This window comes from Symphalangus syndactylus, chromosome 20 (assembly GCF_028878055.3).
Source record: "Symphalangus syndactylus isolate Jambi chromosome 20, NHGRI_mSymSyn1-v2.1_pri, whole genome shotgun sequence".
Taxonomy (NCBI): domain Eukaryota; kingdom Metazoa; phylum Chordata; class Mammalia; order Primates; family Hylobatidae; genus Symphalangus; species Symphalangus syndactylus.
In genome coordinates this window covers 66419155-66439274 of record NC_072442.2, presented here as the reverse complement: position 1 = coordinate 66439274, position 20120 = coordinate 66419155, and the positions used below count along the sequence as shown (strand labels likewise).

The 20120-nt window shown below is 45.4% G+C and overlaps 2 protein-coding genes and 2 non-coding genes across 19 annotated transcripts in view; 3 read left to right on the top strand and 1 right to left on the bottom strand.

Moving 5' to 3' along the window:
* The first annotated feature begins 482 nt into the window (after nt 1-482).
* Nucleotides 483-13591, top strand: TSR1 (TSR1 ribosome maturation factor). 3 transcript variants are annotated; one of them, XM_055258414.2, is made up of 15 exons: nt 483-669; nt 849-952; nt 1259-1478; nt 1593-1727; nt 2091-2515; nt 3581-3740; nt 4175-4338; nt 4929-5122; nt 6243-6405; nt 6725-6835; nt 7870-8002; nt 12157-12273; nt 12749-12889; nt 12994-13068; nt 13198-13591. In XM_055258414.2, exons 1-15 carry the CDS (start codon nt 573-575, stop codon nt 13374-13376), a joined length of 2418 nt encoding a protein of 805 aa, XP_055114389.1. In that variant the 5' UTR covers nt 483-572; the 3' UTR covers nt 13377-13591. The 3 variants fall into 3 exon arrangements, with proteins under 3 accessions (XP_055114389.1, XP_063485730.1, XP_055114390.1); XM_063629660.1 differs by lacking the exon at nt 12157-12273 and having other exon boundaries at nt 518-669; XM_055258415.2 differs by lacking the exon at nt 483-669 and having other exon boundaries at nt 895-999.
* The window catches only part of SRR (serine racemase), a 29957-nt gene continuing 12409 nt past the window's right edge, over nt 2573-20120 (bottom strand). For 6 of the 14 annotated variants that reach the window (XM_063629745.1, XM_063629741.1, XM_055258437.2 and 3 more), the window contains 6 exons: nt 19878-20004; nt 18943-19046; nt 16169-16288; nt 15959-16033; nt 14224-14433; nt 12310-13970 (listed from right to left, as the gene is read on the bottom strand). In XM_063629745.1, coding sequence (XP_063485815.1) covers nt 13698-13970; nt 14224-14433; nt 15959-16033; nt 16169-16288; nt 18943-19046; nt 19878-20004 — 909 coding nt within the window. In that variant the 3' untranslated portion in view covers nt 12310-13697. Of the gene's footprint in view, nt 2788-9002; nt 10454-11312; nt 11613-12309; nt 13971-14223; nt 14434-15958; nt 16034-16168; nt 16289-18942; nt 19047-19877; nt 20005-20120 lie in introns of those variants that run through there. The other 8 variants (XM_055258442.2, XM_063629742.1, XM_063629743.1 and 5 more) reach the window with 4 other exon arrangements.
* LOC129470853 (small nucleolar RNA SNORD91 family) lies at nt 6980-7074 on the top strand. Its single transcript, XR_008653373.1, has one exon. It is a non-coding gene; the product is annotated as a small nucleolar RNA SNORD91 family (small nucleolar RNA).
* LOC129470851 (small nucleolar RNA SNORD91 family) lies at nt 8432-8526 on the top strand. The gene has a single exon (XR_008653371.1). It is a non-coding gene; the product is annotated as a small nucleolar RNA SNORD91 family (small nucleolar RNA).

Genomic DNA, 20120 nt, shown 5'->3' with positions numbered 1-20120 from the left:
TCCCGGCCGCTCCGTGGGAGGCGGGACGCGGGTTTTAGTAATAGGGCCGGGCGTGAGCCGGTACGGTACCGGGCAAGGTGAGAGAAGTGTCTTCCATGCGATTCCCAAGCCTCGCTAGGGAATCGAGGGAGAAGAAAGGTTGTTCAGAGTGATAAAGAACATGCCGTTGCAAACGGAAGAGCAACGTGCCCGAATCTAGGTGACAGGAAGGGCTTAGGCCTTTTCGGCACGAATGGAGCGTTCCAGTCAACATGTTTCTATGTGATGCAGCTTTATAGCGCAAAAAAATGACAATGCAAGGGACACAAACAGCCCTGCTGAACCAACAGCCTGAGCCTCGACAGTCTACATCCGGCGCCTTCAAGCCCCCAACCATACACTGCGAAGTGGAAAAAGTTCCCACCGCGGCTTGGCGGAGCGGCTAACGCTGCGCTCTCAGAAGCGGCTGGAAAAGACCGTAGCGAGAGGGCGCAGGGAGTCCCGCCCCCTGGAGGGCCCGCCCCCTTGGAGGAGACCGGAAGCGCTCGTCCTGGCCCGGAAGCAGTGCTGACTCCGTACACGCGCGCTGCGGCATGGCGGCCCACCGCCCTGGCCCGCTCAAGCAGCAGAATAAAGCTCATAAAGGCGGGCGGCATCGGGGTCGGGGATCTGCACAGCGGGACGGCAAGGGTAAGAAGACAACGTAGAAGGAATAAGGGCTATTTGGCCGTTATTAACTCTTTTTCCCCATGCCCTGACTGAGCTTCTGTCTCCCGCCTGTGCTCCACGCGAAAGGCCGGGCAGAGAGTCCCTTTTCTTGACCTTGTTGTGGGGCCGATCACACCAGCCCCTTCTAATCTGCCTTTCAGGCCGTCTAGCACTGAAAACCCTAAGCAAGAAGGTGAGAAAAGAACTCAGCAGGGTCGACCAGAGGCATCGCGCCAGCCAGCTCCGAAAGCAGAAGAAGGAGGCGGTGAGAGGAGCGGGATTTGGGAGACGGCGGCTTCTCTGCTGTTCTAGGTGGCTAATGCCTCGAAGTGGAAAATGAGACCGGGAGGAGGGTCCAGGGACAGAGCGTAGCACTAGAGCACGTGTCGAGCGTGCAGGTCTAGCATTCTTTGCTTTGGTCAGAATTCCTGCCACCCCGCTGGCATACCTGTGGTCTTTTACGAGAGAGATGCTGGTTGTGGGTAGGGGGAGCATCTGTAGGAGTGGAAATGCAATGCTGGAGTGAAGTACTGAGACACTGAGATGTTCTCGGATATCTTTCTATTTTCAGGTTCTGGCAGAGAAGAGACAGCTGGGTGGCAAGGATGGCCCTCCTCATCAGGTACTGGTGGTGCCCCTGCACAGCAGAATTTCCCTGCCAGAGGCCATGCAGCTGCTTCAAGATAGGGACACTGGAACAGTACACTTGAATGAATTGGGAAACACCCAGAGCTTTATGCTGCTATGCCCCCGCTTGAAACATCGGTGGTTTTTCACATCAGCAAGGCCAGGTTAGAGTATACACCAATATTTTGTATTATGTTTGAGTAGTAGTAATTTTTTTTTTTTTTTAGCATAATGTGCTGGTGCCAACCACCTCTTCTTACTGTGTCTTCTATCTGCAGGGGATCTGCACATTGTGTTAGACATGGCTAAAGTAGCTGATACCATCCTGTTCCTCCTTGATCCACTAGAAGGCTGGGACAGCACCGGCGATTACTGTCTTTCCTGTCTCTTTGCTCAGGGCCTTCCGACCTATAGTAAGTGAGTTAGCATTTATTGTGCACCTTTAATTTGTCAGGCACTATGCCTGGCTTTTGATATAGGAATACAACTGATGGATCATATTCAGCTGGTGGTGGGATGTACACATATGGATTAAACTTGGTCCATTGTTTACAGATGATCACTTAGGGTGACTTTTTGTTTTTGGCTGTCCTTTGCCCAGAGAAACAAGGATATGAAGTTTGATTTCACTGTGAAATTCCTTCAGGGTAGTTCAGTGTTGGGTTTCCCAGTGATCTCTGGGCTTGCAACTGAGCTATTAGGTTGTTTGTGAACTGCAGAGGGATTTTTATGTAATGAAGCAGTAGGTCATGAAGCGTTTTCTCTTTCGCTTACAGCACTAGCTGTCCAGGGGATTTCTGGCCTCCCACTGAAGAAACAAATAGATGCAAGGAAGAAGCTAAGTAAAGCAGTGGAGAAGCGCTTTCCGCATGACAAACTCCTCTTGTTAGACACTCAACAGGAGGCAGGGATGCTGCTTAGGCAGTTGGCTAACCAGAAGCAACAGCATCTTGCTTTTCGAGATCGGCGGGCCTACCTATTTGCCCATGCTGTTGATTTTGTTCCTAGTGAAGAGAATAACTTGGTGGGCACCTTGAAAATTTCAGGCTATGTTCGAGGGCAGACTCTGAATGTCAATAAGTTGCTGCATATTGTTGGACATGGCGATTTCCAGATGAAACAGATAGATGCCCCCGGAGACCCTTTCCCTTTAAATCCTAGAGGAATTAAACCCCAAAAGGACCCAGACATGGCAATGGAGGTAAGACTGATACTCTTAATTCATGTTCATATGAAAGTTGGCACAGGAGAGAAACTTAAATTCAGAGAAGGTAGTCTGTACACTTAGGTGAATGAGGAGAATTCACTAGTCTGAAGTAAGGCAATAGTCGGTTATAAATAGGTTGATAAATCACATATTTATCCAGCACTTTTTAGGTACTCTGCACTGTGATTGGCTCTGAGTTTATAGAACACACTCAAGATGTGGTTGCTTTCCTCAGGGGACTTAATTGGGCTGGAACAAAATGGCATCTGTGAAATAAAGATTGAGATAGCATATGGTTAAGGTGCCGTCAGCAGTGGAAGTTGAGAAAGTAGACCAGCAAGCTTCACATAAGAGATCAGACTTGAGCTAGGTGTTGAGAAGGGTAAATGTGATTTAGGAGTTGAGGAGGGATAAAAGAATATCCTAGAAGAGACAGAATGAACCTAGGCACAGTGGTGGATCAAAGGGTTTATGTGAACCTTGAAGAAATCAGCTTGATGGGAGCGAGGTGTGTAATAAATGGATAGGAGTGGGAGCAGATTAAGAAAGACCTCAAGAGCCAAGGAGAGACAATACTCTGGAAATTAGAAAATAGCCATTGGAAAAGTTTTTTTTTTTTTTTTTTTTTTTTTTTTTTTTTTTTTTTTTGAGACAGAGTCTCGCTCTCTCACCCAGGCTGGAGTGCAGTGGCGCGATCTTGGCTCACTGCAAGCTCCGCCTCCCGGGTTCACGCCATTCTCCTGCCTCAGCCTCTCCGAGTAGCTGGGACTACAGGCGCCCGCCACCACGCCCGGCTAATTTTTTGTATTTTTAGTAGAGACAGGGTTTCACCGTGGTCTCGATCTCCTGACCTCGTGATCCGCCCGCCTCGGCCTCCCAAAGTGCTGGGATTACAAGCGTGAGCCACCGTGCCCGGCCTGGAAAAGTTTTGACAAGTTTTCCATTCTGTTGCATTCATCTTCTACATGAGGACTGATATTTCTGGGTCTTTCTGGTTACTGTGTTAGATTTAGGAGATTTTTGGTTCTTCTTTGACTATCACCTGCTTTTGGTTTTCAGATTTGTGCTATGGATACTGTAGATGATATGGAAGAAGGCCTTAAGGTCCTAATGAAGGCAGACCCTGATAGACAGGAATCCTTGCAAGCAGAGGTTATCCCAGATCCAATGGAGGGAGAGCAAACCTGGCCCACTGAGGAGGAGCTGAGCGAGGCAAAGGGTTGGTATTGGTAAACTTGTTTGTAATTCATCTGACCTGGAATTGTGGATTTTCTCTAGCTGTTCCAAGTGAGGGCCTTATAGGATAGAGTGGGATGGGGGTATAGTTGAAAGTCTCTCCTCACCCTCAAATGCTGTATGTTTTCAATAAACAAACATTACACACAGCCTTGTTCCATTTGTCAAAATTACTTGTGTTAATGTTTTATCCAACAGATAAACAACTTTGGATTCATTGCAGGGCTTATTTAGCTGTGTAAGTATTGCTAGTTGTGAAGCAGCTGAATTAAATTTGGAAGTAGTCAGTTCTATTTACAGTGTCTGCCAGAATTTCCCATGTTGGCAGCAGTATCTGGTGCCTTGCCTAGGTGAGAATAACCAGAGGGATAGGGAAAAGAAGTCTATAATTTACTTAATTTGTTTGGGCTTTTACAGATTTCTTGAAGGAAAGTTCTAAGGTGGTAAAGAAGGTCCCTAAAGGAACATCCAGTTACCAAGCTGAATGGATTTTGGATGGTGGCAGCCAAAGTGGTGGGGAAGGAGATGAATATGAATATGATGATATGGAACATGAGGATTTTATGGAGGAGGAATCTCAGGTAAGGAAATGAGGCCTTAGGCCAATTCTGTGTCTAGCTCCAAACGTAGGCAAAGTGCAGTTGTGATCTTGGGTATGTATGGTTAGTTTCCTTTTTTTTTTTTTTTTTAAATGAGACAAGAGTCTCGCTCAGTAGCCCAGGCTGGAGTGCAGTGGTGCGATCTGGGCTCACTGCAAGCTCTGCCTCCCGGGTTCACGCCATTCTCCTGCCTCAGCCTCCGGAGTAGCTGGGACTACAGGCGCCCACCACCATGCCCGGCTAATTTTTTTGTATTTTTAGTAGAGACGGGGTTTCACTGTGTTAGCCAGGATGGTCTCGATCTGACCTCGTGATCCACCTGCCTCGGCCTCCCAAAGTGCTGGGATTACAGGCGTGAGCCACCACACCCGGCTGTGTATGATTAGTTTCTTAGGAATGATTCTGTAGTTGCCAGGAATGAGGCTTTTGTTTTATACTTTAGACTGTATTAGAATTTATGTTGGTTGGGAATAGGGATCTAGTACAGTTGTTTTACTCTTAGCTTATTGGCCTTTGGGGTAGAGACAGGTATGGATTTCTTCTGAAAAAAGCTGTAATCTTTTATTCTATAGGATGAGAGTAGTGAAGAAGAAGACGAAGAATATGAAACTATGACTATTGGGGAGTCTGTGCATGATGATCTGTATGATAAGAAAGTAGATGAAGAAGCTGAGGCAAAAATGTTGGAGAAATATAAACAAGAAAGACTGGAAGAGATGTTTCCAGATGAAGTGGACACGCCCCGTGATGTGGCTGCTAGAATTCGGTTAGTCAACAAGTCTATGAACAAGTCTAAATTCAATCAATATGTTTTTAAAAACTTGGCTCAGAGCTGTGTCACTGTGATGCAAAAGAAGAAAAACACATTTTTCCTGCTCCTGAAGAGCTAACAATTAATATGGGAAGGCAAGACATACATACAGGAAATGGTCATATATAATTAAGTTCTAGACTGTGGTGCAGACTAACGTTACAGGACTTGAATGAAGGAGAAATGCTAAGGTTAATTAGCACATACTTCTTCCCAAAGGAGCCAGTACTCAATTGACATATATAATGTTTGGAAATTTTAGGGGGTTTGGGTAGAATAGCAGAAGTAGAAGAGTGAAGAAGTAGATGATTATATCTGTTCTGGAGGTAAGTGATTAAAGCCAGTGAATTAATTTTAGATATTAGGAGGTAAGGCTGTGTATTAGGCCATTCTCGCATTGCTATAAAGAAGTACCAGAGACTGCGTAATTTATAAAGAAAAGAAGTTTAATTGGGTCATGGTCCAGCAGACTGTACAGGAAGCATGGTACTGGCATCTGCTCAGCTTCTGGGGTGGCCTCAAGAAACTTACAATCATGGCAGAAGGTAGAGGGGGAGCAAGTCATGTCACACGGCCAGCGCAGTAACAAGAGAGCAAGGCAGGAGGTGCTACACACTTTTAAACAACTAGATCTCATGAGAACTCACTCAACAAGGGGGGTGGTGCTAATCCATTCATGAGAAAACCTCTTCCTTAATGCAGTCACCTCCCACCAGGCTCCACCTCCAACACTGGGGATTGTATTTCAGTATGAGATTGGGGCAGGGACACACGTCTTAACTATATCAGGCCATTACCAAGCATCTTTTTTGTCAGGTTAAAAAGCTCCCTGACAGGTAACAGGGAGCCACTGCAAATACTTTGTCTTTTGTCAGTGAGAAGCTTGGGTTTGGTTCTGATACAACTTGTTACAGGCTATTTGGAGTGTCGTCTTGGTTTTAAGCTATTGGATTGTTTGGAGAGAGAGTGATTGGAGTTCTTTTCAGCTAGCTCCTTAGCCATTTTAGCAGTGACTTGAGTCTATATAGCACCATATAAATCTGACTTAATGTCTTTAAAATCTTCAATATTTTAGATTTCAGAAATACAGAGGCCTTAAGAGCTTCCGGACATCTCCGTGGGATCCTAAGGAAAACCTTCCTCAAGATTATGCTCGGATATTTCAGTTTCAGAACTTTACTAATACTAGGAAAAGCATCTTTAAAGAGCTTGAAGAAAAAGAGGTTGAAGGAGCTGAGGTATCTACCCTCCTTGTTCATCTTGTATGTTGCTTTCATTTGTCAACATGCTCCCTACTTTATTCCTTCTCTTGGCATGAAAATATGCTGCATTTGGGGATTGGGGGAGCACCTGAGTCATTGATTAGAATGATACTGGTAACAAAGAGGTATCAGCTATGTTAAATGAAAAAGTGTGATCTGGGTAGTGAAGCATCTTGAAGGATGAGGGTTGGCTTTAAAAATTTTATCTGAGAGACTCAACATATTTGGAGAAAGCTTCCTCACTGTTGGGACTTTGAAGGTAACTCCATGATTGCTTTCTGCTTTCTTGTGGCAGGTTGGCTGGTATGTCATACTTCATGTCTCTGAAGTCCCCGTCTCAGTGGTCAAGTGCTTCAGGCAAGGAACGCCCTTGATTGCATTTTCGTTACTACCTCATGAACAGAAGGTAAATTGCTGTCTTGTGGGAAAATGGGGGGTTGTGAAACTTTCCAGCTGCTTCTGACAGTCTAAAATTCTGTTTATGTGTGACTAACATTTTGTTCATTGGGATGCAAAAAGTCTGCCTTTATGATTAGGAATTGGAGAATAATAGAGAAGTCAGTGATGGTTTTATTCATATTGTCTGAACCTGTCTGAAGCATCTCAGTGATGCAATCTCTGTGTGGTTCTGAGACTTCTCCAAGTATGTTTTTCAGACCAGATTTTGAATAAGGGTTGGCAGCCTTAAAAATAAAGGTTTGGCCAGGTGCGGTGGCTCACGCCTGTAATCCCAGCACTTTTTGGGAGGTCAAGGTGGGCAGATCACCTGAGGTCGGGAGTTCGAGACCAGCCTGACCAACATGGAGAAACCCTGTCCCTACAAAAAATACAAAATTAGCCAGGTGTGGTGGCGCATGCCTGTAATCCCAGCTACTTGGGAGGCTGGGGCAGGAGAATTGCTTGAACCCAGTAGGCGGAGGTTGTGGTGAGCCAAGATTGCGCCATTGCACTCCAGCCTGGGCAACAAGAGCGAAACTCCATGTCAAAAAAAAAGTTTATGCCAAGATGCAGATCTCTTTTCTCTTGGTGGTCAGTAGTTGTGTATGTTGTGGGGTATGTGATAGTTCTTTGATTGGTTTTGGTAAGGGCTCAAGAAGAAGGGGCTTGAATGAGTGTGGTTTTGAGATTGTGGTGAGTGAATGCCTTGAAGGCCACTGATTTTTGTGTGGCAGATGTTGAGCACTTTTCTGTTAGATGCAGGAAGGTAGGTTCGCATTGAAGGGTGCATGAAAGCTCTGATCAGCCTATGTTTGGCTTAAATGCCAGTCATTGGTGGAGGTAAAGGATGAACCTGTGTTTCAGCATCTACACTCCACCATTAATTAGCATCGTCAGTTCTTAGAATGAGTCTGAATCTGATAGTTTGGTTTGCCTTCTTTCAGTTTAGGCAATTGTATTCCCAGACTATGAAGATTTTTGTCTTTCTTACTTGGTCCCCAGATGTCAGTATTGAATATGGTGGTGAGGCGTGACCCTGGCAACACTGAACCTGTGAAAGCCAAGGAAGAGCTCATATTCCACTGTGGATTCAGGCGCTTCCGAGCCTCACCTTTATTCTCTCAGCACACTGCAGGTTAGCAGTGGGGAACCTGGGTTCTTGTCCATCTTGTCTTTTGGGAAACTGACTTGTGGTGGAGGGGTGCCGAAATATATGGTTTCAAAATCTTACATCTTAGCCGGGCGCGGTGGCTCACGCTTGTAATCCCAGCACTTTGGGAGGCCGAGGCGGGCGGATCACGAGGTCAGGAGATCGAGACCACGGTGAAACCCCGTCTCTACTAAAAAATACAAAAAATTAGCCGGGCGTGGTGGTGGGCGCCTGTAGTCCCAGCTACTTGGAGAGGCTGAGGCAGGAGAATGGCGTGAACCCGGGAGGCGGAGCTTGCAGTGAGCCGAGATTGCGCCACTGCACTCCAGCCTGGGCGACAGAGCGAGACTCCGTCTCAAAAAAAAAAAAAAAAAATCTTACATCTCTGGGTTAGAGGTATTTTCAGTACTCTGGTTTAAGAGCCAATGATGTTTTTACTCAAAATGTCTGAACCTGTCTGAAGCATCCCAATGATGCCACCTCTGTGTGATACTGAGGCTTTTTTGCCATGAGTATTTGTTCCAGAGCAGGTTTTGAGTAGAAGTTGGCGGCTTTATAAAAGGGTATTATATACGGGTGGGTGCAGTGGTGCAGTGGCTCACACCTATAATCCCAACATTTGTGGCATGAGAATGGGGAATTGAAGACCAAAAAAGCTTAAGATTTAATCTTGTTTTTTTGTTTTTGTTTTTGAGACGGAGTCTCACTCTGTCGCCCAGGCTGGAGTGCAGTGGCGTGATCTAGGCTCACTGCAAGCTCCGCCTCCCAGGTTTACTTACGCCATTCTCCTGCCTCAGCCTCTCCGAGTAGCTGGGACTACAGGCGCCCGCCACCACGCCCGGCTAATTTTTTGTATTTTTAGTAGAGATGGGGTTTCACCGTGTTAGCCAGGATGCTCTCGATCTCCTGACCTCGTGATCCGCCCACCTCAGCCTCCCAAAGTGCTGGGATTACAGGTGTGAGCCACCACGCCCCGCCTGTTTTTTTTTTTTTTTTTGGGAGATGGAGTCTTACTCCGTTGCCCAGGCTGGAGTGCAATAGTGTGATCTCGGCTCACTGCAACCTCCGCCTCTCAGGTTCAAGCAATTCTCCTGCCTCAGCCTCCCGAGTAGAGTAGTTGGGACTACAGGCATGCATGACCATGCCCAGCTAATTTTTGTATTTTTAGTAGAGATGGGGTTTCACCATGTTGGCCAGGCTGGTGTTGAACTCCTGGCCTCAGGTGATCCGCCCACCTCAGTCTCCCAAAGTGCTGGGTGCTGGGTGCTGGGTGCTGGGATTACAAACGTGAGCCAATGTGCCTGGCCTTTTTTTTTTTTTTTTTTTTTTGAGACCAAGTCTCACTCAGATGCCCAACTGGAGTGCAATGGTGCAATCCAGGCTCACTGCAACCTCTGCCTTCCATGTTCAATCAATTTTCCTGCCTCAGCTTCTCGAGTAGCTGAGATTACAGGCACCCGCTACCACGCTTGGCTAATTTTTGTATTTTTAGTAGAGACGGGGTTTCACCATGCTGCCCAGGCTGCTCTCGACCTTAGGCGATCCTCCTGCCTTGGCCTCCCAAAGTGCTGGGATTACAGGCATGAGCCACTGCGCCTGGCCAGTCACTCTTTTATTGTTTCAAAATGGTTTTGATTTTTTTTTTTTAGGATGAACTATTTTCATATTTTAGACAGTTGGGAAAATAAGGAATAATGTAAAAGTAAAATTACCTTATATTAGAGAAAATTCATTTTTATTTTATACATTTTCATCTGGATCTCATTTTTTAAATATAGTTTGGATTGTAATTGTAAATATGATGTTAAACATTGCATTTATCACTTAATTGATTTTGATCAATTTTCCATAAGATTAATTAGTTAATGAGTCTTTTAATGCTTTATTGTCATTTGGATATATTCCAATGTATGTGATGTACTGATATTTATTTGAGCTTCTACGGGTGAGCACTTAGGCTATTTCTAATGTTTTGCTCTAAACTAGATCTGTATGCATAAAACTTTATTTACTTCTTTGCTTATTTTGTAAAGGCAGATCCTTAGAACTGGAACTAAATAAAAGTCTCATTCCAGAGACTGAGGCAGGAGGATTGCTTGAGGTCAGGAGTGTGAGACTCTGGTCTCTACAATTATTTATTTATTTATTTTGTGATATGGAGTCCAGCTCTGTCACCCAGGCTGGAGTGCGATAACATGATCTCAGCTCATTGCAGCCTCCACCTCCCGGGTTCAAGTGATTCTGGTGCCTCAGCCTCCCAAGTAGCTCGGACCACAGGTGTCCGCCACCACACCCAGCTAATTTTTGTATTTTTAGTAGAGATGGGGTTTCACCACGTTGGCCAGTCTATTCTCAAACCCTTGACCTCAGGTGATCCACGTGCCTTGGCCTCCCAAAGTGCTGGGATTTATAGGGATGAGCCACCATGCCCGGCCTCTACAAAAAAAAAAAAAAATGGTTTTTTTGGGAGCTGGAGTTTCGCTCTTGTTGCCCAGGCTGGAGTGCAGTGGCAGAATCTTGGCTCACTGCAACCTCTGCCTCCTTGGTTCAAGTGATTCTCCTGCCTCAGCCTCCCAAACAGCTGGGATTACAGGCGTGTACCACCACACCTAGCTAATTTTTCTATTATTAGTAGAGATAGGGTTTCACCATCTTGGCCAGGCTGGTCTCAAACTCCCGACCTCAGGTGATCCACCCGCATCGGCCTCCCAAAGTGCTGGGATTACAGGCATGAGCCACTGCGCCCGGCCAAAAATTTTTCTTTTTAATTAGCCACGGTGGTGGCATGTGCTTTGCAGTCCCAGCTACTTGGGAGGCTGAGGCAAGAGGGATTGCCTGAGCCAATGAGCCCAGGAGTTTGAGGCTCCAGTGAGCTGTGTTCACACCACTGCCCTTAAAATATTTTATTTTCCTATAAGTTTAGTATTTTAAAAAGTGGGTGAGGGCTACATTGAAGGTAGAACACCAAATACAGTCTAGCCTAGATAGCAGAGTTAGACACTGTCTCTCAGACTTTAAAAGGGTGTGATAAAGTGTGGAAACTTTGATGTCTGGTGTGCCAAGGGCAGTGTGGGTGAAGGAATGGAGGCTGGGTATGGCTCATAGTTGGGTAAAGCAGAGGTAGGGGTCCTGAGATACTGAGAGACTACTGGACGGGACTTGCGGCAGAAATGATTGTCTCCTACACAGTAGGAGCAGGAAGATGTGTTGCCCACTAACTTGGGGGCTTCTGAACATCATCCTAGTTCACTCACTCTCAGCAGTGGCAGGAGGAATATGAAGAAAGCAGTATTAATGATGTTTTGGATAATTTTTATTCTCACCAATTGTGAGAATCACAATCACTGAGATTAATTTTTCTTTCCCTTAAAATATTTTATTTTCCTTTAAGTTTAGTATTTTAAAAAGGAGGTGAGGGCTACATTGAAGGTAGAACATCAAATACAGTCTAGGCTCTGAGATTCTGACTCCAGATAAAAAAGTTACTGATCAGGCACATGCAATTCCAGCTATTCGGGAGCCTGAGGCAGGAGAATCGCTTGAACCTGGGAGGTGGAGGTTGCAGTGAGCAGAGATGGCGCCATTGCACTCCAGCCTGGGCAAGAAGAGTGAGACAGCATCTCAAAATAAATAAATAAATAAAAAGTTACTGATACAGCCTGGCGTGGTGGCTCACGCCTGTAATCCCAGCACTTTGGGAGATTGAGGTGGGCGGATCACAAGGTCAGGAGTTTGAGACCAGCCTGGCCAACATGGTGAAACCCGGTCTCTACTAAAAATACAAAAATTAGCTGGGCGTGGTGGCATGTGCCTGTAATCCCAGCTACTCAGGAGGCTGAGGCAGGAGAATTGCTTGAACCCAGGAGGTGGAGGTTGCAGTCAGCTGAGATCACATCATTGCATTCCAGCCTGGGTGACAGGAATGATACTCAAACTCAAAAAAAAAAAAAAGTTACTGATAAGACTAGATTGTATCTTTTAGGTGCATTGAGGCAGGGAAAATTTTTGAGAACTGGTGGATTAGAGAAGTAGAAGCTGCCGCAGGTTTAAGAGTTGCACTAACACAGCTTTTCATAGGCTTCTATTACCTCTGGTTTCTCAAAATGGTTTTGGTTTTCATTTTTTAACCCTTATGGCAGCGGACAAACATAAATTGCAGAGATTCTTGACTGCTGACATGGCTCTGGTGGCGACAGTCTATGCGCCAATCACTTTTCCTCCTGCATCTGTGCTGCTTTTCAAGCAGAAAAGCAACGGTAAGTTGAGCCACAGAGATGAACAGACCCTGCAGGTCCTTAATAGACAAACACTGTTTTCTCTTCTTTATTTAAATTTGGGAGCCAAATGGTATGGAGAAGGTGATGATGGTCTTCAAAATACAGTAAGTCTTCACTTAACATTGTTAATAGAACAATGAAAACTGCAACTTTTATGTGAAACAGTGTATAGCCAGTCGTCAAATAACTGCCTTTAGTTCAACATCTTTTCCTTGTAACAACTGATGAGAAAAAATATGCTTTTGTTATATATCATTTCTCTTAAAGTACAAGTTTTCAAGGACCTATTGACAAGGTTAAGTGTGGGCTTACAGTTTACCAATCTTAGCCTCAGATTGGGCTAGGGCAGGGATGACAAACCAGGCTTTTGCATGGGTTATTACATGGACTGGGGCAATAAATGAAGACTTTGGCCTGTAAATTCCTAAATAGCTTCTTTGCTTTTGTCCTTTAGGAATGCACAGCCTCATTGCTACAGGCCATCTTATGTCAGTAGATCCAGACAGAATGGTCATCAAGAGAGTTGTTCTGAGTGGTCATCCTTTCAAAATTTTTACTAAGATGGCAGTAGTCCGTTACATGTTCTTCAACAGAGGTGGGTATGAAGGAGGAGGATGTGATCTGATTGCCTTTGTGGTATAAAGGTTGGGTTTACATTTTGTGGGTAAATGTTTCGTCTTGGTCTTTTATGTGTTTAAGAGGATGTGCTGTGGTTTAAACCAGTGGAACTGAGAACGAAGTGGGGCCGGAGAGGACACATCAAGGAGCCTTTAGGTAAGGAAACATGGGATTTGAGACCATGTCTACATTTCTGCAGTGTTACTAAATGACTATTGGGTTGGAAGTCATTGCTTTAAAAATTTCTACTTTTAATTTGACCGACTTGTTCTGTTTTCTTTCTAGGTACGCATGGCCACATGAAATGCAGCTTTGATGGGAAGCTAAAATCTCAAGACACAGTACTGATGAACCTGTATAAACGAGTTTTCCCCAAATGGACTTATGATCCATATGTACCAGAACCAGTACCCTGGCTGAAAAGTGAGATTTCTTCAACAGTGCCTCAAGGGGGCATGGAGTAATGGATTCAAAGAGATTCTGTCTTACCAGTGCCAGTCAATACTCCAGGGATGGGAGGCACAAGTTGTGATTGGGCAAAGTTAATTTTCTGTGTCAGCCTGTCAGTCCGCTGCCCCATTTTGCAAGATTTTTTTTTAGTCTTGACAAAATGTCACAGTTAAGTATAAAAGTTTTTCTACTACTTAGTCCATAAAAACTATTAAATCTTAATGAAATAGCCACTCTCCATTAGGAATCTGATAACTAAGAGTTGACAATGACTAGGAAACAAAATGTCTTCAGTATCTAAAGACACTGAATCCCACCATTTCCTTTTCTGTAAATTAAACAGAAACAGACTGATAAGAAGCTGGCCTTTCAGCCTGCTTCACCCAAGTTATGCAGGAGGTTAAGTCTACATTTCCACCACTGAGCACAATACAAATGTTCTTCACTTCTGGGGAAACAGTTTGAAAATGTTGAGACAGCACAGCAGCCACACCAACACCAGCTGTAGGTTCAATGAGTAGTTTCATCCTCTCCCACACCAGCTGGGTTGCACGCTGTTGATACGGAAGGGAGTAGGAATTAGTGAAAGGAGAGTCTAGTTGGTTTACCTATAAAGGTCAGATGAGAATATATGTCCAGTTTGAATTTTCTTAGCATTGTGTATACATGCTTCCCAAAGCTTTTCTTTAATTCTAACGGCTTCTGTCAAGAGGGTTGTCATTAATACATCTAGGGTACCCTCCCATGTCATGAAGTTACCTAGCCAAGTTCCCATGGGTCACTTGCTACTCCTAACAGAAGGTTCTTCTGCCTAAGAAGTTACGCCATGCTTTGTTATTTCTTTTCCTGTTGGAGCCTTACCTTAATTTCATCCTCGGTGACAGTGAAGATATCATCCACAAGGTCCCTGATAATAGGCCAGGTGTTCAAGCCAATGCTGGATTTGACACCATCTGCTATGGTTTCTGGAGGATAAAGATTGGGCATCAGTTTCCCCTTCAGCTTGGACTGGTAGCAATCATCTGCATTCGAGGGTTCAGCAGCATATACCTTCACACTAGGTTTCAGAGCCTGGGAAGAGGAGTATTAAGACATCTTACAACAAACCACAACATTGCCTGCATGTCTAAAAGAAAATAGGGGCTGGGTGTGGTGGCTCACACCTGTAATCCCAACACTTTGGGAGCCCGAGGCGGGTGGATCAGTTGAGGTCAGGAGTTCAAGACCAGCCTGGCCAATGTGGTGAAATGCAGTCTCAACTAAAAATAGAAAAATCAGCCAGGCGTGGTGGCGGGCCCCTGTAATCCCAGCTACTCAAGAGGCTGAGGTAGGAGAATCTCTTGAACTTGGGAGGGGTAGGTTGCAGTGAGCCGAGATCACACCAAAAGGGGGCCGGGCACAGTGGCTCACGCCTGTAATCCCAGCACTTTGGGAGGCCGAGGTGGGCGGATCACGAGGTTGGGAGATCGAGACCATCCTGGCTAACACGGTGAAACCCCGTCTCTACTAAAAATACAGAAAAAAAAAAAAAAAAAAAAAACCTAGCCAGGCATGGTGGTGGGCACCTGTAGTCCCAGCTACTTGGGAGGCCCAGGCAGGAGAATGGCGTGAACCCGGGAGGCGGAGCTTGCAGTGAGCCAAGATCATGCCACTGCACTCCAGCCTGGGTGACAGAGTGAGACTCTGTCTCAAAAAAAGAAAATAGGCACAATAAGTAGTACATTTCTGCCTAAGTAAGAGCCTTCCCTTTTATGGATGTAATGAAAATATCTTCAAGCACTTTATAAATAAATTATATGTCTGATACTAGCCTTCCATTGCCTGGATCACATCTGATTCTCCTGGTAATTTGAGAAAAGAGTAGCCCCTTGGTATGGATAGTAGCTTGATGATGGAATTCAGGGAAAAGACTATGATGGTGTCACTTGTGGTAACTGCTTTTGTGCTGTAAAATTGTCATGGATTAAGAAGAGAGTTGGCTGGGTGCGGTGGCTCACACCTGTAATCCTAGCACTTTTGGAGGCCAAAATAAGAGGATTGCTTGAGCCCAGGAGTTCCAGACCAACCTGGCCAACTCAGCAAGACCCCATCTCTTAAAAAAAGAAGAATATTAAAAATAATAAATAGGCCGGGTGCAGTGGCTCACGCCTGTAATCCCAGCACTTTGGGAGGCCAAGGCAGGCGGATCACAAGGTCAGGAGTTCAAGACCAGCCTGACCAACATGGTGAAACCCCGTCTCTACTAAAAAAAAAAAAAGAAAAAAATTAGCGGGGTCTGGTGGTGCGTGCCTGTTATCCCAGCTACTCGGGAGGCGGGGACAGGAGAATCGCTTGAACCCGGGAGGTGGAGGTTGCAGTGAGCCTGGATCGTGCCACTGCACTCCAGCCTGGGCAACAGCGAGAGTCTGTCTCAAAAAAAATAATAAAAATAATGATAGTAAATAGAGTAGTGAGGCAGAGACGGGCCTTCAAGTCCCAAAGGAGTAAGGGGAAGGAACAGTAATGTGTGCAGAATGTTGAGCATGTGTATACAGAACATTTAGGATGTAAAGTAAATCCTCTGCTTGAAGCAGGGAATCCTCCAGAAGCTGCTCACCTTAATTGTAATTGCTATTCCAGCAACCATTCCTCCTCCACCTACAGGTACCACCAGTGCATCCACCAAAGGAACCTTTAGTGGAAAGAATATAAACTGTAAATAGGCCTATTAGTAAGCAGTTTTATATTTAATGTGTACATATAAAATAATTGAATATAGCCCAACAGCTTTACCAGTAGCTAAACAGGAAGAACTCAGCTATTTTACCTGGTTCAGCACTTCCAGGGCAATTGTCCCTTGTCCAGCTATCACTGCAGGCTCCTGGTTGGGATGTACCATGATGCCTTCTGTTTCTTCTGTAACTCTTTTTGCAACATTTTCTCTGGACTGAAAGTACATTAATTTAGCTTAATTGATTTGTATTTAATAGAGTCCCCAACAAGTTCCATTTGGTCATTCAGCATTTTATTGACCATCTACTTTTTTCAGACTTTGTTCAGGTACTAGAGATATATATGTTAATAAACAAAATATCCCTGCCCTCAAGGGGGTAGAGATGGGTGAAGTAAATATATGGTATGTCTAAGTGCAATGGAGTAAAATGAAGGAATTTATTTCATATAGGGTAGCCAAGAAGAGCCTCTAGTAAAGTGACATTTTAAAAGATCTGAACAACTGCTGTGGATGTCTAGAATATTCCAGAGAGGGGCTAACAGTGCAAAGACTACAAAGTAGGAGTGCTTGGCCTTTCTGCGGAACCGCCAAAAAGGTTAGTATGGCTGGCACAGAGTGGGCAAGAGAAATAATAGAAGATGAGGTCAAGGCTGGGTGCAGTGGCTGACACCTATAATCCCAGCACTCTGGGAGGCCAAGGTGGGCAGATCACTTCAGGTCAGGAGTTCAAGACCAGCCTTGCTAACACGGCGAAACCCTGTCTCTACTAAAAATACAAAAATTAGCCAGATGTGGTGGCACGCACCTGTAATCTCAGCTACTCTGGTGGCTGAGGCATGGGAATCGCTTGAACCCAGGAAGCGGAGGCTGCAGTGAGCTGAGATCAAACTATCGCACTCCAGCCTGGGTTGGATAGAGCGAGACCCTGTCTCAAAATAAATAAGAAGATGAGGGACTGGGCGCCGTGGCTCACACCTGTAATCTCAGCACTTTGGGAGGCCAAGGCGGGCAGATCATGAGGTCAGGAGTTCGAGGCCAGCCTGGCCAATATGGTGAAACCCTGTCTCTACTAAAGAATCAAAAATTAGCCGGGCGTGGTGGCACGCGCCTGTAGTCCCAGCTACTCGGGAGGCTGAGGCAGAAGAATTGCTTGAACCCAGGAGGCGGAGGTTGCAGTGATCCGAGATCGTGCTGCTGCACTCCAGCCTGGGTGATGAGGAGATTCTGTCTCAGAAAAAAAAAAAAAAAAAAAAAAAAAGATGAGGTCAAAAAGATAGGAATGTTTGAGTTTATCCAGGGCTTAGATGATTGCAAGAACTCTAGTTTCCACCATGTATGAGATGGGAAACCAACAGAGAATTTAGACTTGAAAAGAGACAAGTTCTGATTGGGTGTGGTGGCTCACTCCTGTAATCCCAGCACTTTGGGAGGCCGAGGTGGGCAGATCACGAGGTCAGGAGATCGAGACCATCCTGGCTAACACAGTGAAACCCCGTCTCTACTAAAAATAGAAAAAATTAGGCCGGGCGCGGTGGCTCACGCTTGTAATCCCAGCACTTTGGGAGGCCGAGGCGGGCGGATCACGAGGTCAGGAGATCGAGACCACGGTGAAACCCCGTCTCTACTAAAAATATAAAAAAATCAGCCGGGCGTGGTGGCGGGCGCCTGTAGTCCCAGCTACTCGGAGAGGCTGAGGCAGGAGAATGGCGTGAACCCCGGAGGCGGAGCTTGCAGTGAGCCGAGATCGCGCCACTGCACTCCAGCCTGGGCGGCAGAGCAAGACTCCGCCTCAAAAAAAAAAAAAAAAAAAAAAAGAAAAAATTAGCTGGGCGTGGTGGTGGGGGCCTGTAGTCCCAGCTACTCGGGAGGCTGAGGCAGGAGAATGGCGTGAACCCGGGAGGCGGGGCTTGCAGTGAGCCCAGATCGCACCACTGCACTCCAGCCTGGGCGACAGAGTGAGACTGCCTCAAAAAAAAAAAAAAAAAAAAGACAAGTTCTGACTTTATTAAATGGAGAGCTCTGGTTGCTCAAAAAAGCCTGTAGTGGGGCAAGGGTGGATGCAGAGAGACCGGTCTGGCTACTGAATTGAATATAGGTGAGAATTGATGTTGATTTGAATCAGAGTGGTAACGGTAGACACAGAAGAAGTTGGGTTATGGAAATATGTTGAAAGCAGACTGAGATTTGGATGTGGGGTATGAGAAGGTTATCAAAGAGGATTCCTGGCTGTGTGCAGTGGGTCATGCCTGTGATCCCAGCATTTTGGGAGGCCAAGGTGGGAGGATTGCTAGAGCCCAGGAGTTTTGAGACCAGCCTGGGCAACAGTGAGACCCTGTCTACAAAAAATAAAGGAATTAGGTGTGGTGGCATGCACCTGTAGTCCTAGCTACTCAACAGGCTGAGGCAGGAGGATCCCACAACATAGGAAGAGCCCATCTCTAACAACAACAACAAAAAAAATTTCAAAAAAAGATGACTTCAACTTTTTTTTAACTAGAAGAATAAAAAGTGCCATTTACTAAGATGAGGAAGACTGGAAGGGAAGCAATATAGGGAAGTAAGATCAGGAGTTTGGTTTTAGCTGTAGTTTGAGATGCCTTTTAAGACATCAAGTGGGAAAGGTAGGTAGCTGTTGGATATAAAAGTTGGCTGTTAAGGGGAGAGAAGCTGGAGTTGGTGTTGTTAGACCATAGGTAATAATTTAAGCAATGAGACTAATGAGATTTTGTGAGTGTAGATAGAGAAAAGGTTGAGCATGCTAACAGAGGAAACCACAAAGGAAGCTGAGAGGGAGCAGCCGGTGAGGTAGAAAGAGCCATTGGTCAAATGAAAGCTGTTAAGATGGTACCAAACACTGCTCTCCTTACCTCATCACTAGGTTCACAGTATACAATTGACGCTCCGTAGGCTTGTATTGCAAGTTTTTTACAGTCTGGAGCTGTCTGGGGCACCACAATATAAGCAGGAATTCCTGGGAGAGGAAAACATGTTTGGTTACTACAAGTCAGGAGAATTTAGAATGGAAACTTATGTGGCCAGGCACGGTGGTTCACGCCTGTAATCCCAGCACTTTGGGAGGCTGAGGCGGGCAGATCATGAGGTCAAGAGGTTGAGACCATCCTGGCTAACACAGTGAAACCCCGTCTCTACTAAAAATACAAAAAAAAAAGAAAAAAAAATAGCCGGGTGTGGTGGCAGGCTCCTGTAGTCCCAGCTACTCAGTCCCAGGCTGAGGCAGGACAATGGTGTGAACCCGGGAGGCAGAGCTTGCAGTGAGCCGAGATCCTGCCACTGCACTCCAGCCTGGGTGACAGAGCAAGACTCCGTCTCAAAAAAAAAAAAAAAAAGAAAGAAAGAAACTTATGTTCAGCCAGGTGTGGTGGCTCACGCCTGTAATCCTGGGACTTTGGGAGGCCAAGGCGGGTGGATTGCCTGAGCCCAGGAGTTCGAGACCAGCCTGGGCAACATGGTGAAATTAGTATTTTGTATTTGGAAAATAGAAAAAATTAGCCAGGCGTGGTGGTGCGTAACTGTAGTCCCAGCTACTCAGGAGGCTGAGGCAGGTGGAGGTTACAGTGAGCCGAGATCGTGTCACCGCTCTCCAGCCTGGGTGACAGAGCAAGATTCTGTCTTCAAAAAAAAAAAAAAAAAGTAAAAAGAAACTTATGTTCCTATTGCTTGCAATCACATAGAGATTTCTTTGGAAAGTTACTTCCCACAGCTATCATCACTGTCACTGAAATTAAGGGCACTTTTCCACTCCTTTCTGGTGATCTACCTAGTACCTTGAGAAATCAAGTACCTTCCAATTTGGCAGCATAGGTGAGAGCCTGGCCATGGTTTCCACTGCTGTGAGTAACAACAGCTTTCGGCTTCCTTTCTAAAGCATCAGGAACCAAGCTTCTGACGGCATTGAGAGCACCACGAATCTGAAAAAGAGCGATGGTGAATTCACATATTTGATTAAAACATTGTTTTGGAAAGCAAGGAACTTTTCTAGATTTTCTATCCTTAACATGCACATCCAATCTGTCACTAAGTCTTA

Coding starts and splice junctions, on each gene's coding strand:
- TSR1 (XM_055258414.2), top strand. CDS start 573: ATGGCGGCCCACCGCCCTGGCCCGCTCAAGCAGCAGAATAAAGCTCAT. Junction 670..848: donor TGCACAGCGGGACGGCAAGG/GTAAGAAGACAA, acceptor TCTGCCTTTCAG/GCCGTCTAGCACTGAAAACC. Junction 1,728..2,090: donor TCAGGGCCTTCCGACCTATA/GTAAGTGAGTTA, acceptor TTTCGCTTACAG/CACTAGCTGTCCAGGGGATT.